Source organism: Aricia agestis, chromosome Z (assembly GCF_905147365.1).
Source record: "Aricia agestis chromosome Z, ilAriAges1.1, whole genome shotgun sequence".
In the NCBI taxonomy this organism is placed as follows: domain Eukaryota; kingdom Metazoa; phylum Arthropoda; class Insecta; order Lepidoptera; family Lycaenidae; genus Aricia; species Aricia agestis.
The window spans coordinates 38,114,364-38,137,316 of record NC_056428.1 but is presented as its reverse complement, the minus strand read 5'-3'; the positions used below and the strand labels follow the sequence as shown (position 1 = coordinate 38,137,316).

At 35.6% G+C, this 22,953-nt stretch overlaps 1 protein-coding gene across 1 annotated transcript; it reads left to right on the top strand.

Moving 5' to 3' along the window:
* The first annotated feature begins 3,109 nt into the window (after nt 1-3,109).
* LOC121739120 (E3 ubiquitin-protein ligase UHRF1-like) lies at nt 3,110-21,304 on the top strand. The gene is made up of 16 exons (XM_042131452.1): nt 3,110-3,396; nt 4,978-5,137; nt 5,988-6,306; nt 6,463-6,603; nt 8,274-8,476; nt 8,734-8,834; nt 9,705-9,909; nt 12,197-12,285; nt 14,572-14,656; nt 15,408-15,534; nt 17,039-17,188; nt 17,929-18,067; nt 19,015-19,168; nt 19,647-19,834; nt 20,158-20,256; nt 20,935-21,304. The coding sequence occupies exons 1-16, from the start codon at nt 3,247-3,249 to the stop codon at nt 21,082-21,084; spliced, it is 2,460 nt and encodes an 819-aa protein (XP_041987386.1). The 5' UTR covers nt 3,110-3,246; the 3' UTR covers nt 21,085-21,304.
* The last annotated feature ends 1,649 nt before the right edge of the window (nt 21,305-22,953 follow it).

Sequence of the window (22,953 nt, the reverse complement as noted above, 5' to 3'; positions counted from 1 at the left end):
TATTTTTAACAAAAAATTAAAACCGACTTCCAAGGTAAAAACAATAATAATATGATCTAAAAAGTATTAAATAACTCTTACTCTATAATAGTGCCTTTTTCAGAATTCATCTAAATCTTGACTATTTCTGTATATACTACAGTCTTCATTACTTTGAAGTCGGTACCAGTCCCAAAAGCTTTAGATATTCTGACATTGACTGAACTCACGATAAAATTAGCTGGTACCGACTTCAAAGTAATGAAGACTGTAGTATATACAGAAATAGTCAAGATTTAGACGAATTCTGATAAAGGCACTATTATAGAGTAAGAGTTATTTAATACTTTTTAGATCATATTAATATTGTTTTTACCTTGGAAGTCGGTTTTAATTTTTTGTTAAAAATAATAATTTAAGGTTAGTTGGGGTAAGGGGGCCGAAGGGGAAAGGGAAACAGTAGTTTGTAAATCAAAAACTATAGACCGTAGCCCTATTATTTCTTGGTCGATAAAGCAGTAATTTTGTTTTAGTTTCAAAGCAAAAACATAAATGGCGCTATATCTACTTAGTACGAAAGAGTGACAGAAACAAAAAAATCAGTTGACCACTACAATATCACGAGCTCGCCGCGAATTTTTTGGGTGCTGGTTTATTGTGTTAAAAGTGCTGCAATAAGGCTGTCATTTTCAGTGAGTATTGTTAAATACCCTTAATTTGATTATTTACATACAAATGTCTATAAACTATGCTATAAATATCAAAATTTAGTATGATTAGAAACACAACCTACAAATTCAAATTCGGGAAAGGGGAACTACCATGGCCAGGGAAAGGGGAACATATGTTTCCCTTTCCCGATGTCAGAGGTCTTGAACATTTTAATAGTTGCTAATTTTAAGAATACGCACTAGAATTCAGGGTGCCTGTACAAGTGGCGATCACATTTACATCCGGTTTCTGAAAGGCTGATCAACGCTAAAATTAACTAATCGCCTGTTAAATCTCTTGTCAAGTACCAATTGGGCTGCTTGAAGCATGGTTAGTTAGTTTAATTTGATCAGCGTGTCAGTTGACACAGCTGTTTTTAACTCGAAAATGATATTATATCAACCGCTATTTTGGGTTTCCGAAACGCTTGTCAAGCCGTGGCCCGTGATCATAGATTAAAGGTTTGTCAAAAGCTGAAAATGTTTTAATTTGTAACTTGTAATGCCAAAGTAAAGTCCCTAGTAGATAGTACTACTCGTAGTAGATATAGAGATACTAGTAGATAGATTTCAAGTGATTTTACTTTAAGTAGGTAATTTAAATAACACGTTTTTTAATATAACGGAATCTTACTGCAACAAAAATTACTATTGAGACTGATTCATATGAGCTGTATGTTTAGTATGAATAAATATTTAAAAATTTGCATTTCGTTTTTAGTTGACTACCCCTGTTTCGACTCGTATGTTTCCCTTACCCCGAATTCCGATTTTAATCAAAATTTCCTATTTTAGTTCGTATTTCAATAAGAATTGAGTTCAAATTTGATAAACGAAATATTAAAAAATGATATCGTGTAGGTGTATAATCTATACTACTATTTATACATAAGATATTCAGACTGTTCCCCTTACCCCAAAAACAGGGAAAGGGGAACAAAAAAAGTAGCCTAACGATTTAGCATTTTCTGGTTAAAAGCATTATAACTAGCTTAAAAAGTCGTTCAATCATGGAAAGCTGACATACATAGGTATGTTTTGCGTTAATCAAAATTATTAAAAGACATACGTATTAGTAGCTAGAACTCAAAATAACATTTGAAAAATAAAGTATGTTTCCCTTACCCCAACTAACCTTAAATATAAAATAAGGGGGCAAACGACCAAATGTGTCACCTGATGGAAAGCAACCGTCGCCTATGGACACTCGCAACATTTAAAACTGTAAATAGTTCGATCGAGGTCTAGTAAGCTATTTTTTTAGCGCGTTATAAATCGAAAACTGCGATTATTTACCTTTCATTCAGTTAATTACTGTTAAGTTATCATTCTACTTCCTCATCTTATAATATTATTATGTACTTGGTAAGTTGCTTGGTAATAAACGAGGTTTAACATTTACTACCAAGAAGATAATAATTAATTTTGAACTAAGAGGGCTGTAACATTTTGCAGTGTTTTCTAATAAGTATTGTCCCGGAAGACGATTGACTTAAATGAAATTGAGATTTATTTAAACACTAGCTGTCCCGGTGAACTTCGTGTCACTTTAAAACCTTCCCTGGACTTCTACGAATATTTTAAGACTAAAATTAGCCCAATCCATTCAGCCGTTTTCGAGTTTTAGCGTTACTAACACAATTGAAAATCCATTTTTATATATATAGATTGTATATTTATAATCTTTCTGGGCGCCTCAACAAATATCCGTTACACTAATTATTGAGTTACTATCATTAAATAACTTGCACTACTACAATCACATACTTTTTAAAATAATGGCTAAAGAAAGTATTAGTATTGTATTTAATTTTTAATATTAATTTACGCGATATTGTTCACTATTCGCGCAAAGTACAATATCCTGGGGCACGATTCGGAAATGCTGTGTAGGCGGGGCTAGCGTCCTTTGATATTTCTGACAGCCCGCTCTTAATATTATTTAAATAAAATGATGAATTCTCTATGGGACAAACAATTATTTTTCTTATTAAATATTTCCTTATGTTTTTGTCTCCCTGCTTACGATTTCGAAGAAAGGCAAAGAGCAAATTAACCTTCTTAATATTGATTAAACTAGATGACGCTCGCATTCTCTGTTGTGGCAAGATTCGTTTCAGGAAAATAAAAAATATCTTTATCCAGGACAGCAAAATTTATTCAGTGATTTGAGGGTAAAGAGGCAACAGACACATAGACACACTTTCGAATTTTTATATTTATATTAGTATCGGTAAAATTTATAAGTTTATTTTTAGTCAACGACCGGGCGGACAAGTCCTGTGTACCTTAGCTGTTGCTTGAGCACAATTATAGTGAGAATTAAAAAAAATAAGATACGTCAAAATGAAACCACAGTTGTCAGATTGTCAGTTGCCGTGCGCGCCAATTTTTATTGTCTAATTTTTCAACAAAAACTGTTGATTCCGAAAAATTTGATTAATTGTGGTTTATTTCACCTTTTACGAATTATTATTGACAAAAATACTAATAATTAATAAATAGAAGACAACACAACTCGATATTTTATACTTCGCTAAAATATTTAAGTGCAAAAATGCATGTTCGTGTTCGAAAGTTCGGTAAACCCGACACAATAGTTGTGGTGGAATCTAAATTAACAAAAATTGATCAATTTAGACGTATAATTAAGGATAAATTTGACGTGGAGCCTAAATTACAACGTTTATTTTATGGCGGTAAATTGGTAAGTCATCCAACCTTTGGACCATCTTTGATCTAAAGTTAGTACCAAATGAACTCTAGGCTCATTTAGTGATTCGTATTATTTCAGCCTTGCGAATACTTTATTGGGTGGCCCTAGCAAATATATGTATTATAGTCATACATATTGGATTTCTATAGTATCTTTTGTTTATTATTTTGTACTGTTTGTCTTTAAATGTGATTTTATTTGTCATTCCTATGTATGTAGGTTAAGCGCTTCCTGCCATATTATTAAAAATATTTGCTTCATCACTCGCTGATCTATTTCATCATCTTATTCATTAGAATAGCTACATGATAGAAAATGATAGCCACATAGATCATTGGCATGAAGTAAATTAATGTTTTATTAAACCCTTTTGGAATAGTATATAACCTGCAAGAGTTAGCTTCAGAGCTAGCTTGTCTTAGTGTAAGCATATACAATATAATCTATGGGCCCACACTAGCTAAGTCTTCATGCCTCAAGCCCGAAGCAGTCACCGGCGACCGCAATAACAATAGATAATCTATTGTGTCCATAAAGTTAATATACCTAGCGGAATAGAGCAACAATCTCGAGTTGTCAAACGAAACCGAAATTGGTTTCATCTGTGTGTAAAAATATGTGTACGTATACACTTAACAAGCGTGATTGAACATGATTTCTATGAGATTAAATTGTCAACATGCGGCACGTGCCGACTGGACGTCAAAAAAAATAGTGCTGTTATGTATCACACGTCTTTTTACCATGCAGTGTTACTGATAGTGACACATATTATATTATATATTATTATTATTATTTTCTTATATATTATGCCAATTTCTTTTTGTTTTTTCATTGGATTATTAAATTGAAATTACTACTTGTATTTAAGCATATTATCGTACTTATTACCCAAGTTCTAGTTTAGCTATGCGTGGTCTAATAAACCACATTTTAACATATTAAATCTATCTTGTTTGGTATTACTGTATCTGCAATTATTGCTCTCCTTAGTTATTTGTCAAATATTATGTTAAGATGTAGTCATTATACTTTTTTATCCTGTGAATATTAAATTAAATAATTATATCTGTTTATATAATCATTAAGCAAAGATTTTATGTGATCCCTTAAGCTAAGTACTCACATACGGTTTTGCTTGATCGAGCCATAACGTCGAGCAAAACCCGCGGCTCGGGCTTTCGTCCACACATTCAGCTTTGCTCGATAGTTTTATTCTAAATCAATATATTTCATTCCATCAAACCGGCTCAATGCAAGCCTTCGAGCTGTCAGTTTTGCGGTCCACACAGTAATTATTACTTGATTTGGAGTAAAATTATCGAGCAAAACCGCATGTCAGTACTTAGCATTAAGGTTAAAACTATTGCACTCCTAAATGAAAGTTTTTTTTAAACTTATTTTGCATGCAAATTCTTTTGATTGTCTTAAAGCATTTATTGAATGTATAGGAAATTCAATTAATACAGTTTAGCCGTTATTTGTGAACAACTAATGGACACTTTTAAGTTCACAATATTAGTATTAAGATTTTAGCATACATATAATTTAACATGTATTTGTTTAATGTAGCTTGAGAATGGATACACCTTTCACGATTATAATATAAAGCTGAATGATGTGATACAACTGATGGTTGTACAAGCGGTTGAAGAATCTCAAGATGAAAAAGAAATCAAAAAGGAATGTGTTGAAAAAGATGAAGATAATAAAGAAAATGTTAATTATACAGGTAAGTATTTTGCTAAGCCTATGTGTTATGTTGTACCTATAATTTTATAATATAACAGATAATAGATTTTTGCAAAAATATAATATAATGTATGAGATTGGCAGTGGCGTAACTATAACATCCGGGGCCCGTGGCAAATTGATGGGGCCGTATCGGTAAAAATCGTCACGTTAATAATAAAAAAATGAATAATGATCTCACGGCCTCTTGGGTCGGCCTTCAGGGGCTTGTGGCATTTTGCCAACCCTGCCAGACTATAGTTACAACACTGGAGATTGGCCTCTTGTAAATATACTTCCACTTTAACTTAATTAAAAATAAATCATTATCTCATTAATCTTTAACTGCCTATACATCTTGTATTAAACCTAATTAGGTTAATTTCTAATGCTCTTTTTCTTAGGTTAATTTCTAAAATCTAATGCTTTATTAGAATGATAAGCATAAACTATTGTTCAGAAGAAGTAAAGATGTTTCTGGTTTGTATATAAATAAAAAATGAATTATGAATTATAAACTCACGGCCTCTTGGGCTTGTGGCATTTTGTCAACCCTGCCAGACTATAGTTACAACACTGGAGAGTGGAGATTGGCCTCTTGTAAATATACTTCCACTTTAACTTAATTAAAAATAATCTTTAACTGCCTATACATCTTGTATTAACCCTAATTAAATTAATTTCTAATGCTTTTTTTCTTAGGTTAATTTCTAAAATCTAATGCTTTATTAGAATGAAAAGCATAAACTATTGTTTAGAAGGAAGTTAAGATGTTTCTGGTGTGTCTTATCAGAGTAATACTAGTAAAGAATTAAGAAACTCATAAAAAATAATTGCATTTATGATTTCAGATGCGAAAAGCACTTTGTATGCTGTTGGCGATCTCATTGACATGAGGGATAGGGAAGAGGGAGTCTGGTTAGAAGGTAAAATAGTGAGAATTGTGACGATAGCAAACACAATACCAACAGAAGATGTTTCCGATTCTGTAGTAAAAACTGAAAATAGTAACCTAGAAAATATCCCACCGAGCTCAACCAGTCCTAATGAGAGTAAATCTAAGAAAGGAATTGCTAAATATTTTCAAAAACAAGATGCAAATGCAAAGAAGCAAATAAAAAAAGACACTGATGAAGAAAGTTTATGTTTTAAAATACAATTGGACCATGAGTAAGTAGAATTGAGGTTTATTTATAAATGCAGGTCACTGAAATGATTCATGTCCAAAAAAAATATGTTATTCATGATAATATTGTTAGTAATAACAATATAATTTGATTGTCAATTATCAATAATAACTGATAAAAAAATAATTTTATTTTTCAGTGAAGAGGACTCAAAGTTATACTGTAAATTAAATGAAATAAGACCTAGGGCAAGAAAAGAAATTAATGTAAAAGACCTTAAGCCTGGCCAAAAAGTTATGGTCAATTATAACACCGAGGAACCTCTTCAAAAAGGTTATTGGTAAGTATGTTCTATTTATTAATTAATATTTTTAACCCCCGACAAAAAAGAGGGGTGTTATAAGTTTGACGTGTCTGTCTGTCTGTCTGTTTGTCTGTGTGTGTATCTGTCCGTGGCATCGTAGCATCCAAAAGGGTGGACCTATTTTGATCTAGTTTTTTTTGTTTAAAAGAGACTTTGACATGATCGAGAGTGTTCTTAGCTATAATTCATCATCATCAGCCTGCTGGACAATCAGGGTTTATCTGGTTCATGAAAGGCCGTTAGCAACTTGTTGTCGTTTGATAGGTCTTATATTTCATTCTAGTTCGTGACATTGTCGGGGTGTCGGGGGACCGCTAATGCAGATATTTGATTTCACATAACATTATAGTTTAAGGATCAGTTCACAGCGAACCGAATCGAGATAATCAGTGTCTTGGCGGTTGTAGGTTGTAGTTTACTTGGCGGTCCCCCGACACACCGTGACAACAATTATGGACTAAAATATTACTTTAGACAAGTTAGAAATTATTTGAACTTAAAGGCAGTAAATATTATTTTATTTCTTTTTAAAGTTGTTTGGCGGGGGTTTTTTTAAATTTCTTAATTTAATTTTTTATGACTAGCTCTATGTACTTACTATCAGACAAGTTGATTCCTAGACAGATGGGGGACCTACGTAGTTTGGTTGCGTTATGTCAAACCCAGTCGACAGATCATAAAGGTCTGTCAACTGTCTAGGAATAAATTTCCTCGATGGTACATAAATAAATGCAAGAAATAATAAAGTGCACTGTGTTGTGTTTTGATGCTTTTTAGGGTTCCGTACCCAAAGGGTAAAAACGAGACCCTATTACTAAGACTTCAATGTCTGTCTGTGTGTCTGCAGGCTGTAACTCAAGGGCACTTGAAATATTCACGAAATATTCAGTTCTATTTGTACATAAAAAAAAAATATCTCCTTTATGTTCTGCGATCTGTCTTTATTTACATTGAGCTGGATTTTATGTGTTTCATTCTTGGCCCCCATACAAAAACACAATTTTCAGCCTATTTTTGCTCTATTGTGGTACGGAACCCTTCGACTTGGCCGTTTTTTTTTCTTGTCTTCCTTTTCTTTTGAATTGCAAAAATTTAATCACCAGTGATGTCGCAAATTATTTAGTTGCCTTTGGATTCTGATGATAAACTGTACACTTATAGCCATTTTACCCACACCCACACACCATTAATTTCCTCTTTCAAATTTTAAGAGATAACATAATATGAGAAGTTGGCAAACAGAACTGGATTAGTCCACGAGAAAAAAATTACACAGTGTCTAAAAAACTAGTATCAACTACTACTTTCCGGTTTTGTTTTAAAATGGACTTTTTAAAGCCTTTTTAACTGGTTTTGATAGACTTAACATGGATTGACACACATGGGTCAAGAGAAGACAATTAAAAAAAGAAATATACTTATTTTCGCACTCTGGTGGACTTGTGCGGTTTTGTTTGCCAGCTCCTCAGATCTCTAAGGAATGTATAATGTAGCTGTTTCAACCAATGCAGTGTCTATTCATCTGCAATATTGTCCTAATTGTATTTAATTTATTTTATTTCTGTAGTAATCTAAATGCTATAATATCTAAAATATGTAAGTACTATTCACAGAAATGTTTGATAAAATCATGATTCTATTTTCAGGTATGACTTTAAAGTAGACAAAGTGAACAAAACTAGGACTAATTATGAATTGATCGGCACACTGTACTTGGGACAGGATGCTGTACCACAGAATGAGACTAAAGTGTGTGTGCACGACAAAATATTTGCCATTGAAAGTGTTGTGCCATTGGCGGACAGGACTGAAGAGTACAAGAAAAAGATGTCACAAGCTCCCGAGAAAAGTAGGTGTTTATTTGAAAAGAGGCATCTTACTGCATCTTGGCTTCTACTACATGAATGATGAAAATGTCAAACATACACACAAACTTTTGTTATTGTATCACTAAAAGATATATTATTATTTATAATATATCTTTTAGTGTATAATTCCCTGTTTTAGGAGTTGCAAAATATGTCAAAGTGTAGAAAGATATAAGTTATTCTGTAATATCCATTTGATAGTGATTATTGTCGACCTACTTATAATTATTTTTTTCAGGATCAATGCCTTTGAATTGTCTGACATGTCGCGACGTAGAGGAGATGCCTTGTAAAGATTGCGGATGCTACTTATGTTTAGGGAAAGAGAATCCAGAAAAGGTATAGAGTAACAAAATATATGAATTGTTTGATTTTACTATATACTAAAAGTCTTTACTAGTTCAAACTCAAAGATAGAAAATATAAAGTCTTAAACATGACAACTTATATTATAGAGAAAGCAACTCAACCCGAAGTTATTATGTCTATAAACAAGTGTTATTAAACATTGCATTTATGTTAGTTGCAACCAAAATATTTATACTGCAGGTCATTTGATAAGGCTGTGTTTACATCAAAGCTGAGTTACGAGGAATGTGTTTTTGAAGATCCAATATAATCGTTGCGCTGATCTAAATCAAACAAATTATGCGCTTATTTTTCTATTTTCAAAAATACATTTTTCCTATCCAGCATAGATGAACTCAGATAGAAACGCACCCTTAAGCTGATCGCACATTTGTCAGCACCATTTATACGTGCGAGAGCCATGCTTCGGCACGAATGGGCCGGCTCGACCGGAGAAATACCACGTTCTCACAGAAAACCGCGTGAAACAGCGCTTGCGCTGTGTTTCGCCGAGTAAGTGAGTTTACCGGAGGCCCAATCCCTTACCGTATTCCCTTCCCTACCCTCCCCTATTCCCTTTCCTTCCCATCCCTACCCTCCCCTATTAAGTATCCTATCCCCTCTTAAAAGGCCGGCAACGCACCTGCAGCTCTTCTGATGCTGCGAGTGTCCATGGGTGACAGAAGTTGCTTTCCATCAGGTGGCCCGTTTGCTCGTTTGCCCCCTTATTTAAAAAAAAAGCACCGTACGTTTCGAACGCACCGCATAGTACACGAAACGCGGCGCGTACGGTGCGGACGATTGTGCGAGGTTTCACATCATGTGCGATCATCTTTTACGAGTGTTTTCATTTATTTGTAGATTTTGCTCTGTGATGACTGTAACAACGGCTTCCACATGGACTGCTTGGATCCACCGCTGAAGCAATTGCCCGATGACGACTGGTACTGTCCCTCTTGTAAGCGGGACCCGAACGAGGTAATCGCTCCCGGCGCAGGCAAACAAAGGAAGAAACAGAATACGTCCAAAACTAATAGAGATTGGGGACGAGGGATGGCATGTGTTGGTAAAGTATCCTATAAACCATTTTTTTTAATTAATAAGTTTGAAGACAATAATAGGGATGATGACAAGGTCAAAGATTAGCGAATTTTGTTAATAAAATAAAGAAATCACGGTAAAAAATAAGTGTTCCCAAAATTTCAGCTTGATAGCATTTGTGTTATTTTTGTTATGCGCCTTCAAAGTTGGATATTCAAGTCGAATTTTTTTTCAATTAAATTTCTTAATATTTGTATACAATTCGATAACTTATGCAATTAAAAGCAACTTTTGTTATGAAACCACTTTCATAAACGCAATATTTAATATACCTGTCGAAAAAAGTTGTCTCCCGATGCGTACAAACTGCGAAAGACTGACGTCATACTTTCGTAGCACTTTGTATGGAGCGTTTCGGCACAATAGACATATCATTCTGTCTACTTTGGTTTCGGGCAGGTTTTTTTATGAGATTTTGAATTGTCATATCTTGGTGAATTTTTAAGCTATCAGAGTCATTCTTTCAACGATGTTTCTATTTTTTAAGTGCCTTTCAATTACCGATAAGAAAAAAAATAGTCATCATACCTATTGTTGAATCTTTAAGTATTGCCCTGTGACAATAATTATTTATATTCATACTTATACATTTTTGTTTGTAATACAGTCAAAACCTGATATAGCGATATTGAAGGGACCGTATAGTTGCCGACGTTATAATTATTCGATAATTACAAGCAATATACATACAGTTACATTAGTTGTGTAGTTATATTATTGTAGCTAAGTACCATCGAGGAAGTTGATTCCTATGCAATTGACATGACATGACATGACAGACCAACGTTATTTGGTCGAATATGTCAATTCAATGTTAATTGTGATCTGTCAGCTGGGTTTGACGTAACGCAACCAAACTACTTAGGTCCCCGGTTTGCATAGGAATCAACTTCTCTGATAGTACATTCATATCTATCTAGTATATATGTATAGGTTATGTATGAGTGTATGGGAACTTGTTCTCAAATAAAATGTTCGAAAAGAAATAATCCATTTGACATGAGATTTTTCTTCAATAGAAAACACTTTTCTCTTTTTTTGCGACATGATGTATACGCATAAATACACGGTCTAATCAAAACCAGCACTTATAAATCAAGTTGTCGCTCACGCAGTCATTTAGCGCACTAAACAATTGGTGTAAAATATGCAAGGTCAAATGGCCGGGAAGAGGTTCGGATGAGGTGGGAGAAAGTGATACGTGCCTAAATATTCTTTCAAAGCTTATCAATAAGATTTAAAGTCCGTATTATTTTGTTTTGCTGGGACAAGAAGCGGTTGGTCGTTATAGTCGAGAAACATCGATAAAGTTTCGGTTTTGTAAGCGATATGTCGCTGTATCCGATGTTGTTATAGGCGGTATGTTTGGTGAATAGTTTACTAAAGATTCGAGTGGGACTTTACAATCTGGCTGTAATAACCGATCGGTCGTAAACGATGTCGTTAAAATCTGTTTCGACTGTATTACTAAAGTCAGGTGTCCGTCACCCGCTCAAGGCCGTTGTATGCCTACCGTTCTAGAGGATCTTTAGGATCAAATGGTATAAGGGTACTGCACGCCCGACCGGGCGCTCGCACCGCGCGTTTCCCGCGCTTACTGAATAATAGTGCCGAAATCACGTAACTATAGTGCAGTGGACGGCTGTGAAAGCAAAAAAAAAATCGAGGGTGATTGTCGACTTACAAAGCTGGGCGTTCCGAAAAGAAGCATACAAATGAGTAGAACCAATTTAAACATATAATTAAGTAAAATAACTTCGAACGTCGTTTAATGATCTCATGGAAATACGTGTTAAAAGGCTCAGAAACATATAATTTTATTTATTCAATACTTTAATAACCATATTCTTGTAACTTAAGAGCATATGCTTTGTTCAATCCTCATTCAATCACTATGATTTAAAAAGGTCTAAAGTTAAGGTTTTTGAATTACTGATTTTTATTTTCCTGAAATATAATATAAACCAAAGAATAATTTATCAAAATCTCATATTTTGATACTCTTTGTGCGCGCACCTAAGGTACATTTCTCTTCGCTATTAAAACAGGTATTATTACTAAGATTCTGTAAATAAATATAGCGTAGGTAGCACTTTTGCTAAAGTTGTCAGTAATCCGTGCTAAAGTTGTCTAAAGATGGCTGTCAGCTAGCATAGAATTGCAAAAACTAAACTTCCTATCAGGCTATTGTCTAGCTGGCCAGGCTATTTTTAAAAAGTTATTAAGTAATGCAATGTTTATTTTTGTTATAGGTAAGACTAAAACCTGTGCTATGCCAGCAAATCATTTTGGACCTATACCAGGCATCGAAGTAGGCATGTGCTGGCGGTTTCGAATACAAGTAAGTTTTATAGTCCTTTGTATTCTTTATTTAAAAATAAAAATAATACAAATCTGTTCGTTAAATGAAAGATTAAACGAACCGACATATATTATGCCTGTTCATTTGTTCTTATCCAAATTACATTTTAAGAATTTTCTTCTTTTATCACTACCTCTACAAGATGTCACAAAACTAAGTGATAATAATTTAGGGTGTGTATGAGTCCTCTGTGTAGATTTCACTGTGAAATTAGCAGCGCGGAAAACTCACCGCGCTGGGACGCTAGCCAGTAGGCCCACTGCGAAACTGTTTTGAGACTCAAACAATCGGACGACAATGCCGCGCCCTGCTCTAACAACGTCATTTCACGTTTGTTAGAGTAGGACGCAACATTCTCATCCGATTGTTTGAATTTTTTGAATAGTTCCATGGTAGGTACGAGGGTTGGCGCTACGCCCATACACATCTCAAAAAAAATGTTAGTCTTTCAGCTCTATAGCTGCTATTTTCACTGAACTCAAGCTATAATACCTCAAGCTGTGTATGGAACCCATACACAGCTTGAGGTATTATAGTTTTGTTATACCGTGTTTATTGTGGAAAATGAATTTTTATAATAAAATCTAAAGTATCAAACTGCCTCGGCATCGAATTGGTTGACAAATTCAACTAGATTGTTGCATCATCTTATAAAATTCTCGTGTCACAACACAATGTTAGGCCGCGTACTCCTCCGAAACGGCTTTACCGATTTTAACCACATTTTATATGCATATTCAGTGGGTCTGAGAATCGGCTACTGGGTACTTATTATATTGATAAGTGCTTTTGTTGATTAAATAATAGTAAATTAATAATTATTACAACTCGAGACTGATGGCGACCATTGTTTGTGCGACGGGATAGCGATGGACGTTGCCATGGTGACATACTTATTTAGTCACTTCAATAAAATAATACGGGCGAAATACTTTTTTGACAGCTGGTTATCCATACTAATATGATATATAATATTAATATTATAATTGGGAAGAGTTTGTTTGTCGCGTTAAAACGCGCTAATCTCAGAAACTACTGGTCCGATTTGAAAAATTCTTTCAGTGTTAGATAGCATATTTATCGAGGAAGGCTATAGGGTATATTTTATCACGCTAAGACTAATAGGAGCGAAGAAATAGAGGAAAGTGTGAAAAAAACGGGGGAAATTATTTGAAAGGGCTTATTTGAACGCGCTAATCTCAGGAACTACTGGTCCGATTTGAAAAATTATTTCAGTGTTACATAGCCTATTTATAGAGGAAAGCTATAGGCTATATTTTATCGCGCTAAGACTATTAGGAGCGAAGAAATAGAGGAAAGTGTGAAAAAACGGGAGATATAATTTGAAATGGCTTATTTGAACGCGCTAATTTCAGGAACTACTGGTCCGATTTGAAAAATTCTTTCAGTGTTAGATAGCCCATTTATCAAGAAAGGCTTTAGGCTATATTTCATTACGCTTCGACTAATAGGAGCGAAAAAGTAGAGGAAAATGTGGAAAATAACGGGGAAAATTATTTGAAAGGGCTTATCTCACTAACTACTGGAGTATTTTTTCTGTTTTTTGGCACAGATAAGAAGTAGACCACGTGAATCATAGGCTATTTTTTGTGGACTAATTTGTCTGTATAATATCTAATTTACGCGGGCGAAGCTGCACGGAACGTTATATTTTGCGTGGTTACGACATCACGCGTAAACGGCTGGACCCATGTGCTGAAATTTGGTATAAAGATACTTTGAGTCCCGAAAAGTAACATAGGATACATTTTGTCCCGGAAAAATGTACGGTTACTGCACAATATACTTTTATGTGCGCGTAAACTATTCAATCTATTTTGATGGAATTTGGTATGGAGATACTTTGAGTCTCGGGAAAGGACAAGGAATACTAATTTTGTCCCGGAAAATGTACGGTTCCCGCACAATAATATTTTATGATTATTGCCTAAACTATTCAATCTATTTTGATGAAATTTGGTATGGCAATACTTTCAGTCTCGGGAAAGGACAAGGGATACTTTTTATCCCGAAAAATATACGGTTCCCGCACAATAAACTTTGATGATTCTCGCCTAAACTATTTAATCTATTTTGATGAAATTTGGCTGTTTTTTTGTCCCGGAAAAATATGCGGTTCCCACACAATATATATTTCTGGTTTGCGCGTAAACGATTTAATCGATGTACGGGAGCAACTATAAACTAAATAAAGTCGCGGGCAACAGCTAGTAAATAAATAACGCTCAAATATGCTTTCTACAGCTTTCAGAATCGGGGGTTCACAGACCACCAGTATCTGGCATACATGGCAGGGATGTGGAAGGGGCGTATAGCATTGTGTTATCTGGTTAGTATACAATTGAAACCCTCCTCTTTTAGATTTGCAATGAAGCCTATCCTGGCCTGGTCTATGTTGAGCCAGAGTGATATTCAAACAAACCTACAAAATTTTATTCCAACAACTACATTAATTTTGCCTACTAGTCAGTTTTATACAGGGTGTAACGAAACTAAGTGATAATACTTTAGAGTTTGCGAGTGTCCCGTATATTTCACTGTGGAAGTAGGAGCGGTGAAAGGGCAACACTTTTTGTGATTTGTATGGGCAAGCGCCCGAGTGTCAAGAATCTTCCCATAGAAAAGTTAAAAAAAAGTGAACTCGATATAGGGAATCATTCATATCCTAAAGTATTGTCACTTAGTTATGTTATGGAGGAACTTCACTTGGCTATTTGTATTTGCGTATTTGATGTATTCGCCAAACAATCACCATGTGTAGACGGTATGTTTGACAAATATTGGCCTTATTTGCCTTTTTGACAAATATGACCAATACCAAATACACGTATCCGTACCATTGTCGGTTTTTGACGCACATCAAAGGAGTCAAATAGGGAAGTAAAGAAAATCAAGTAAAAGTTTGGTATTTGACGTCGATGTGTGGATGGTCGTATTTGCCTTTATTTGCTTGTTTGTGCATTCGTCAATAATGTTGTCAAATACAAGAAATAGCCAATAGCAAACACAAATAGCCGTGTGAAGTGCCTCCATTACACCTTGTATATTTGCCATGATTTCAATCAAGATATACTTTGCAGGTGGCTATGAAGACGATGTGGACAACGGTATAGAATTCACGTACACTGGCAGCGGCGGCAGGGACCTCTCTGGCAACAAGCGGACAGCGGAGCAGTCATGTGATCAGACTCTCACGAGAGAGAACAAGTAAGGGTCAACTCAGACCGCAACGCGACGCGTAGATGCAGAGTAGACAGAACTAAGGAGTACCTCGACTTCAAACAAATGGGCGAATAGGAGTTGGATTCGAGTGTCACTTTCAACATGTTTCATAATGCTGAGTAACGAATTAGTATGAGTGTGTGAGTAGCGCGCGCCGGCCGATATAACTTACTATGTCAAACGTATTTTCGAGATCTCTTCTGAGTCGGTCCTCTCGTGGGATCTGTTTACTCTGGTAGATGCGTTTCTAAATTTGTATTGACAGAGTATGTCAAATCCATACAAATTTAGAAATGCATCTACGGATCACGTTACGGTCTTTATTGACCCTTAGTCATCTCAGGTTAAAAATAGGACATGGTTTATGGATCTTCCGTGCGTGCAAAAATCTGTATCTATAATTTTATTATTATTAATGTAATATTAACGCAGTTTTATTTCTTATTAGATCAAATCCGTTTCCAATCAAACTGTATACAGTATTCTCATAATATTCTCATAAACTTAACCAACAAAGTTTGAAATTTCATGAGATTGTTATATTAAATTCAATTCAATTCAATTCATTTATTTATTTGCTCTAAAAGTGTAATACAGTAGGTGGTAATGATGTTCTTATAGTCTAAAGTAGTAGAAACGAGACACTAACGCCGCTATTTTGTATTTTAGAGAAAAAGCCGTTTACCACGCATGTTCTACCAATGTAATCGTGCTAATAGATCTGTTTCAGGAGTCAGAAAGAGTATATTGACATTTTATGTGAATTTTGTATCATCAAATCAAGACAGCATCGACACTAAATCACAACTGCATTTTAAAGATTATTATTATGTAGACGTTCCGCGCGGCTCCGCCCGCGTAAATTAGGAATTTCACAGACAGCCCACAAAAATAGCCTATCCTTCACTTAATTTTTATCTGTACCAAATAACATAAAAATTGCTCCAGTAGTTCATGAGATAAGTCTTTCAAATAATTGTCCCCGTCTTTTCCACATTTTCCTGTGTTTCTTCGCTCCTAGTCTTACCTTGATAATATAATATATCCTATAGACTTATAGCCTTCCTCGATATATGAGCTATTAACACTGAAATGAGAAGAAATCGGACTGGTAGGTCCTGAGATTAGCGGGTTCAAAAAACAAACTTCAGCTTTATAAAAAACTTGAGAGTGTCAAGGGACACCCGGATGGAACCAAGTTATAAAAAAATCATAAGTGGCTTGCTTTCTAAGAGAGAGAGAAATACAGACAGGGAAACACGCGCACGCCGCAGCGGCTTACAACTATAGGAAAAGCACATACGTAGATCAATATAGATACCGCATGTCCCGCAAAGTACATGCGGTATCTATCTTGATCTATGTCTGTGGCAAAAAGTGTCAGTCGTTACAACTTTTTCCATCTAGCCCCCTTTCGCAACGCACGATAAGGAACTTCGTTCCAATATTGGTATAGATCGTAATCTATAGCTAAGTCATTTATTCACAGAGCTCTGGCACGCAACTGTGCTGTCAAAGAGATCAATGAGAAAGGCGCAGACGCGGGCGAGTCGTGGCAACAAGGCAAGCCGGTGCGGGTGGTGCGATCGTACAAGATGTTGAAACACTTCCCCAAATATGCGCCTAAGGAAGGGATCAGGTAAAAAAATTAAACTGCTGCTGTATATGTAGATATCAATTATTTAGAAATATCAAATACCACCGACTTAGAAAGCTATGGGTAGCCTTTAATAAAAGAAGTACGTAAGTAGACCCGTGCCAGACTTCAAAATGGTCAATGGTTATTTATTAAAAACAACATTTTGGTCAGTTTTGCATATTTCTGCTTTCTTAACGCAAATAGACTTTAGCAAAGTCACACTAGTCAAGACTACAGTTGAGTTGATTGGTTTTGTAGGTGAAGCTGATGGATTCAAGAAAAACAATGAGACTGTTTTTTTTAATATTTATACCAGCTACTCATATTCGTACCATTTGTTCATCATGCAAACCGCCTTTACCACGCCATCTAATATATAAAATTCTCGTCTCACAGTGTTTGTGCGCGAACTCTTCCAAAACGGCTCAACCGATTTTTTATTAAATTTTGTATGTATGTACTATCAAAAAAGTTGATTCCTATGCAGCAGGAACCTACGTAGTTTGGTCGTGTTACGTCAAACCCAGCAGACAGATCACGTTCAACATTGAATTGACATGATCCGACCAAATGACGTTGGTCTGGCAACTGCCTAAGAATCAATTTCCTCGAAGGTACATTTGTTAGGCCAGAAAATAGGTTTTTATCTACTTTTTATATTGATATTGGACATAATTTATACGACATAACAACATTTGCCGGGTCAGCTGGTATAAAACGTTTATTATTTACTTTCACAGATACGACGGCATCTACAAAGTAGTGAAGTATTACCCAGAGAAGGGTTTGTCCGGTTTTCGCGTGTGGAAGTATCTCCTGCGAAGAGACGACCCGAACCCCGCGCCCTGGGAACCAGGCGCAAAACAGTTTCAGATTGTGGTAAGTCCTTACCCGTAGCCCTAGCACGCCACAGTAGAAATACGAAAGTATAGATAAACTGTGGAGATAAACTGAAGGTGCCGTTCCCATCTTTACGGCGGCTAACCGCGACCGACAAAATATAATACCTCTTCATGACATAGATTACAGTCCTAAAATTCAAATAAAATACTACTTTGAAAAAATTACTTTAAAAGTGGCATTTTAATTGAATTTTTGTCGGTGTAAAGATGGGAACGGCTCCTTCAGTTTATCTCCACAGTTTATATTTACACTTTCGTATTTATGCTGTTGCCATGCTAGGGCTGCTGAAGTTGGCTATGTGTGTATTTCTTACGGCCGTTCCCAATATTTGATCTTATCTCTGGTTTTGCCCTACTAGAGATATGAATCGCTCACATTAGACATTGGTCAATACGCGTGGCTCATCGTACTAGACAGAGAAATTGATTCCTATGCAGATGGCGGACCTACGTAATTTGGTCGCGATACACCAAAAATTAAATGGACAATCCGACCAAATGATGTAGGTCCGTCAACTGCCTAGGAATCGATTACTACAATGGTACTTACAATATGCATAATATCTCGTTGTACAATATGCATGCTGTTTTGTCGATAAGCGTTCAGCTCATTGGTTTATATGCATACAGAATAGCATAGTCAACATGCTTTGGTTCAATTGGTCAACAACATAATAATATTATCATTTGAAATCTATTTTATTTAAAGTTTATGTCTGCGTTAGAACTTACACCTTTCTTGTGACGTAATAATATTATATGTGTCGCAGGCGGATTGCATAATCCGCCGTTTTACATTACGAGAGCGGTTTGAGCTTTAGTAAAAACAATATTTTTTTGTAAGAAGCCATTCTGAGGTTGAGTTTTGCTTCGATTTATAAGCCGTAAATCTTTATTTGATTTTCATATTTCCTATTCTCTCAGTATCCAGACGGCTACTTGGAAGCCGAGGCAGAGAAGAAAGCTTTGAAAGAGAAGAATAGTAAGGGAAAACGAACGCTGCGAGAGAAGAACACGTCACAGGACGACATCGAGCATTCGCCCCCCGCTAAGAAACAGAAGAGAAATAAGAAAAATGGTAAGTATCATGGAGGAAATTGATTCATAGGCAGTTGACAGACCCACGTCATTTGGTCGGATCATGTCAATTCAATGTTAATTGTGACATAACGGGATCGGTCCCCCATCTGCCTATGAATTTACAAGTTCTCTGATAGTACATACATATAATATACTACCTTTGTGCTATCAGAGAAATTGATTCGAGCTATTATTATTCGTAATTATGGTCAGTTTTGATACAACGCGACGAAACCCTTGTTGCATAGAGTAAAAAAAATCATACGTCATAGCTTAAAAAGGGTCGTTAGCAAAGTGCGTCAACGACATACAGTAAAAGTATTGAAAGAAAGCATATATCATAGGGTTTTGGCAGTGCCTTATGTTAGATCTAAGATGATAGCTCTCAGGTTTTTATATCTAGTCTATAAATGAAGCAAGTTTAATATAACTAATAAGAATGTTATATTTTATGATTCATAAACGGTTTATTACAGACCCGAACGTTAAAAGTCCACCCAAAATCCCTGCTATGTTTACCAAAAGTCCTAAATCTAAGGAGAAACAGAAAGGAAAGAAAGAAATGGACTTGAGTGTAGAAGAAAAGGACAAAATAGAGGCAGACACATTAAACTCTAAGCTATGGACAGAATGCTTGGACGTTTGCAAGAATCAGGGCAAAAAGGTATGTGGACTTAAACCTTTGATAAGCATTTTCCTTTATATAATGTCCAATTGTCTATACTTAAGTTGTTATTTGTTAAGAGGAAAATCTTGAATGCTTCTCTACGACTACCAGTAGTTCCGCAAGGATTTTGAATAGTTTTCGACGCTTGTAAGTACTTTAATGCGACATGAAATATGTCTGTAATGCCTCGAAAAGGCAAAACGTTTTGTTTCCGGATAAATTCTTTTACGCTGACTTATACGAGACTGTTCTGACTAGTTTCGTTTATGGACTAAAATATTATCGTAATTTATATTATTATATTATATGTCACTTTCCAGGAATTTATCGAACACCTGACCCAAGCGTTCCTGTGTATAATTTGTCAGGATGTTGCTGTTAATCCTGTAACAACCCCTTGCTTGCATAACTTCTGCATGGTGAGTACTTATCAATGGCAATGTAGTTATTATAAAGATCCTTTAATCCGTAGCTATAACGGGTGAAAATCATATACGCCATCTTGTGAAGTGTTACTTAAGACAGTAGTTAACAGGCAGTACAAGACCTATGAGAATCTTTTAAAATGGACCAAAATTGCCACTAAAAATACTAGAAACTTGTAAATTGTTACTATAAAATAGAGAGACATCCGTTCCAAGCCACGCCCTCTTGTCAATGACATCCAAATATCTTTTCGCATTCGGAAAGAGATCCCAAATTTTTATAATAAGTGACTTTCGATTGAGCATATTTTTTGCATATTTTGGCCATTTTACGTGCATTTTACGTGCATATTTCGGCAATTTCATAGTGCATACAATCCGATTTCTAATTATGATAATGTCATACAATTATCAAAACAATTAATGTTTGTAACTGTAGCACAGTTACAAGTCGTTGACGCAAACTCCCTTATTAATAGTAATATTATTAAGGTCCGCTCTTTTTGTATGTCATTTGGTTTTTTCAATAGACAAATATCCTCAGCAGATCGTATAGTATTTTTATCCGCTGATCAAATTTTTGAATTTTTTTTTCACTGATCAAGGAAAGCAATATTATCTCTAATATAATATGCATCTTATATTATGACTTCTTTAATAAACTTGTTTTAGGGCTGCATAAAGTTGGCTTTCAAGTCGAACAAAACTCACAACTGTCCATGCTGCCGACAAAACCTTGCCAAGGTGGAGTTAGAAGTCAATGAAAACTTAAAGACAGCGCTTCGCACTATACTTACGGGGTATGATGCAGGCAAGAAATAATACTCCAATCGGGATAAACAGACAAGAAATAATATTTTAATGGGTTATGATATAGGCAAAAATATTGTTTTCTTGAAAATGAGTACAGGGGCTTTACAGTATTGTCAAAGAACCAAATTATAGTGATTAGAAGGTTTTCGTTTTAACATAACTATTGAGGGTTTCTTTTACTCTTTATTTCATAAGTTTGATATTCTATTATCATTTGATTCATGAATTATTATTTTAGTGGCGTACCTATAAACCGTACTGAAACATAAACAATTATTGTTTAAAAAAAATAATGCTAGATTGGGAAGCCAATTAAAATTTTAAACTTGAGAGATTTAAAAGAATTAAGGATTAGAATTAATGTGAATGCCATATTTCAATGAATCTAATGTCGGTGCTTTTAGCGTATCTTAGATGAATGTAGCTGCATTTAATTTGTAAATTTCGAATAGATCTTAGGATAGGTACATACATTCCTAATTACTAGTTAAGAATTAATAAACTTAGAATTTTTACTTAACGCCCAAATTTAAGTAGTTAAAAATAAGGTTTAAGTTAAGTATTACTAACTTTATCACTAGTGACGCTACCTCCTTTAACTTTAAATGAGTACAAAACTTAACGGTATCTAGTTTAAATATAGGTAAGTTAACTCGGTCTTTTGACAAAAATTAAAATGGTACACTAAAGCAAGGGGCCAGTAAAACCGTAACTAAACGTGGTTTAGCAATTTAGAAATGGAATACCAAATTAAAATATCACTACATGCAGGGCCCTGGTGGCTAGGCACAAATCAGACGACGAGGCAAATAAAAATAGGAATGTCAAACGTACGTCTGTGTATTTTAAATAGCGTGAGGCCGCTTGACATTTCATGTATCTCTAAATACGCGACCGACAAAAAAAGCCACTTTATGACATAGGCTATAGCTTTTACGCCGCCGCCGGCGGCAGCGTGGGTGGCCACACAAATGTCAGTAGAAAATGATACTTATAGTGTATGTCATAGAGTAGCATTTTATTTGAATTTTTATCGGTCGCGGTCGCTCGCGGCAAAGATCCGAAAGCCATCTTAAGGGTCAATTTAGACCGCAACGCGACGCGTAGATGCATTTCTAAATTTGTATGGATGTGACAAACAACAATTGCGTGAGACGTCGCGCAAATCTGTCAAATCCGTATATCTACGCGACGCGTTGCGGTCTGAATTGACCCTTAGGCCTCAGGCCCGAAATCAGCGGAGCGGAGGCGGCGGCGGCGGCGGCGCGGGAGCGCCGCGTTCCAATGTATAGGTTTATATGAAACTGGCCTCGAAGGCAGCGGCGCGGTAAGCGGATGGACGGCTAATTCACACACCGCCGCCACCGCTCTCGCCCCCTTCGACTTCGACCACGCGTAATCTAGTAGCGTCCCGTTTAGTCTCGGTTTTGTGATAGACTCTTACAGTTCTTTGTTAAAACGAGAAAGACGAAATGCGAATTCAGTGCCTATTAATTTTTTGCTCACATTGTTTTTTATCGTAACATTAACATTGTTTTTATCGTAGTCGTGATAATTGATTTAAAATCAGGTTCACGACTTAAGACGTAATGCGCCTTGGAAATTGTGAAATATTTGCGCATTAAATTGGTGGAACGGGCAGGTCCATCAAAGAAATTGATTATATGCAGATGGCTGACCTACGATGTTTAGTCAGATTATAACGAGTCAATGTTGGTCAGCCGGGCTCGACATAGCTCGACCAAAATACGTAGGTCCGCACTCTGCCTATGAATATTTTTTCTGATAGTATTATCAGAGAAGTCGATTCATAGGCAGATGGGGAACCTACGTAATTTGGTTGCGTTATGTCAAACCCAGCCAACAGGTCCCAGCTAA

What these genes read in the sequence shown, in the direction of transcription:
- LOC121739120 (XM_042131452.1), top strand. Translation starts at nt 3,247, where the DNA reads ATGCATGTTCGTGTTCGAAAGTTCGGTAAACCCGACACAATAGTTGTG. An exon ending in GCTGGCGGTTTCGAATACAA is followed by an intron (nt 12,286 to 14,571) that starts GTAAGTTTTATA and finishes TGCTTTCTACAG; the next exon opens with CTTTCAGAATCGGGGGTTCA. An exon ending in GTATAGCATTGTGTTATCTG is followed by an intron (nt 14,657 to 15,407) that starts GTTAGTATACAA and finishes TATACTTTGCAG; the next exon opens with GTGGCTATGAAGACGATGTG.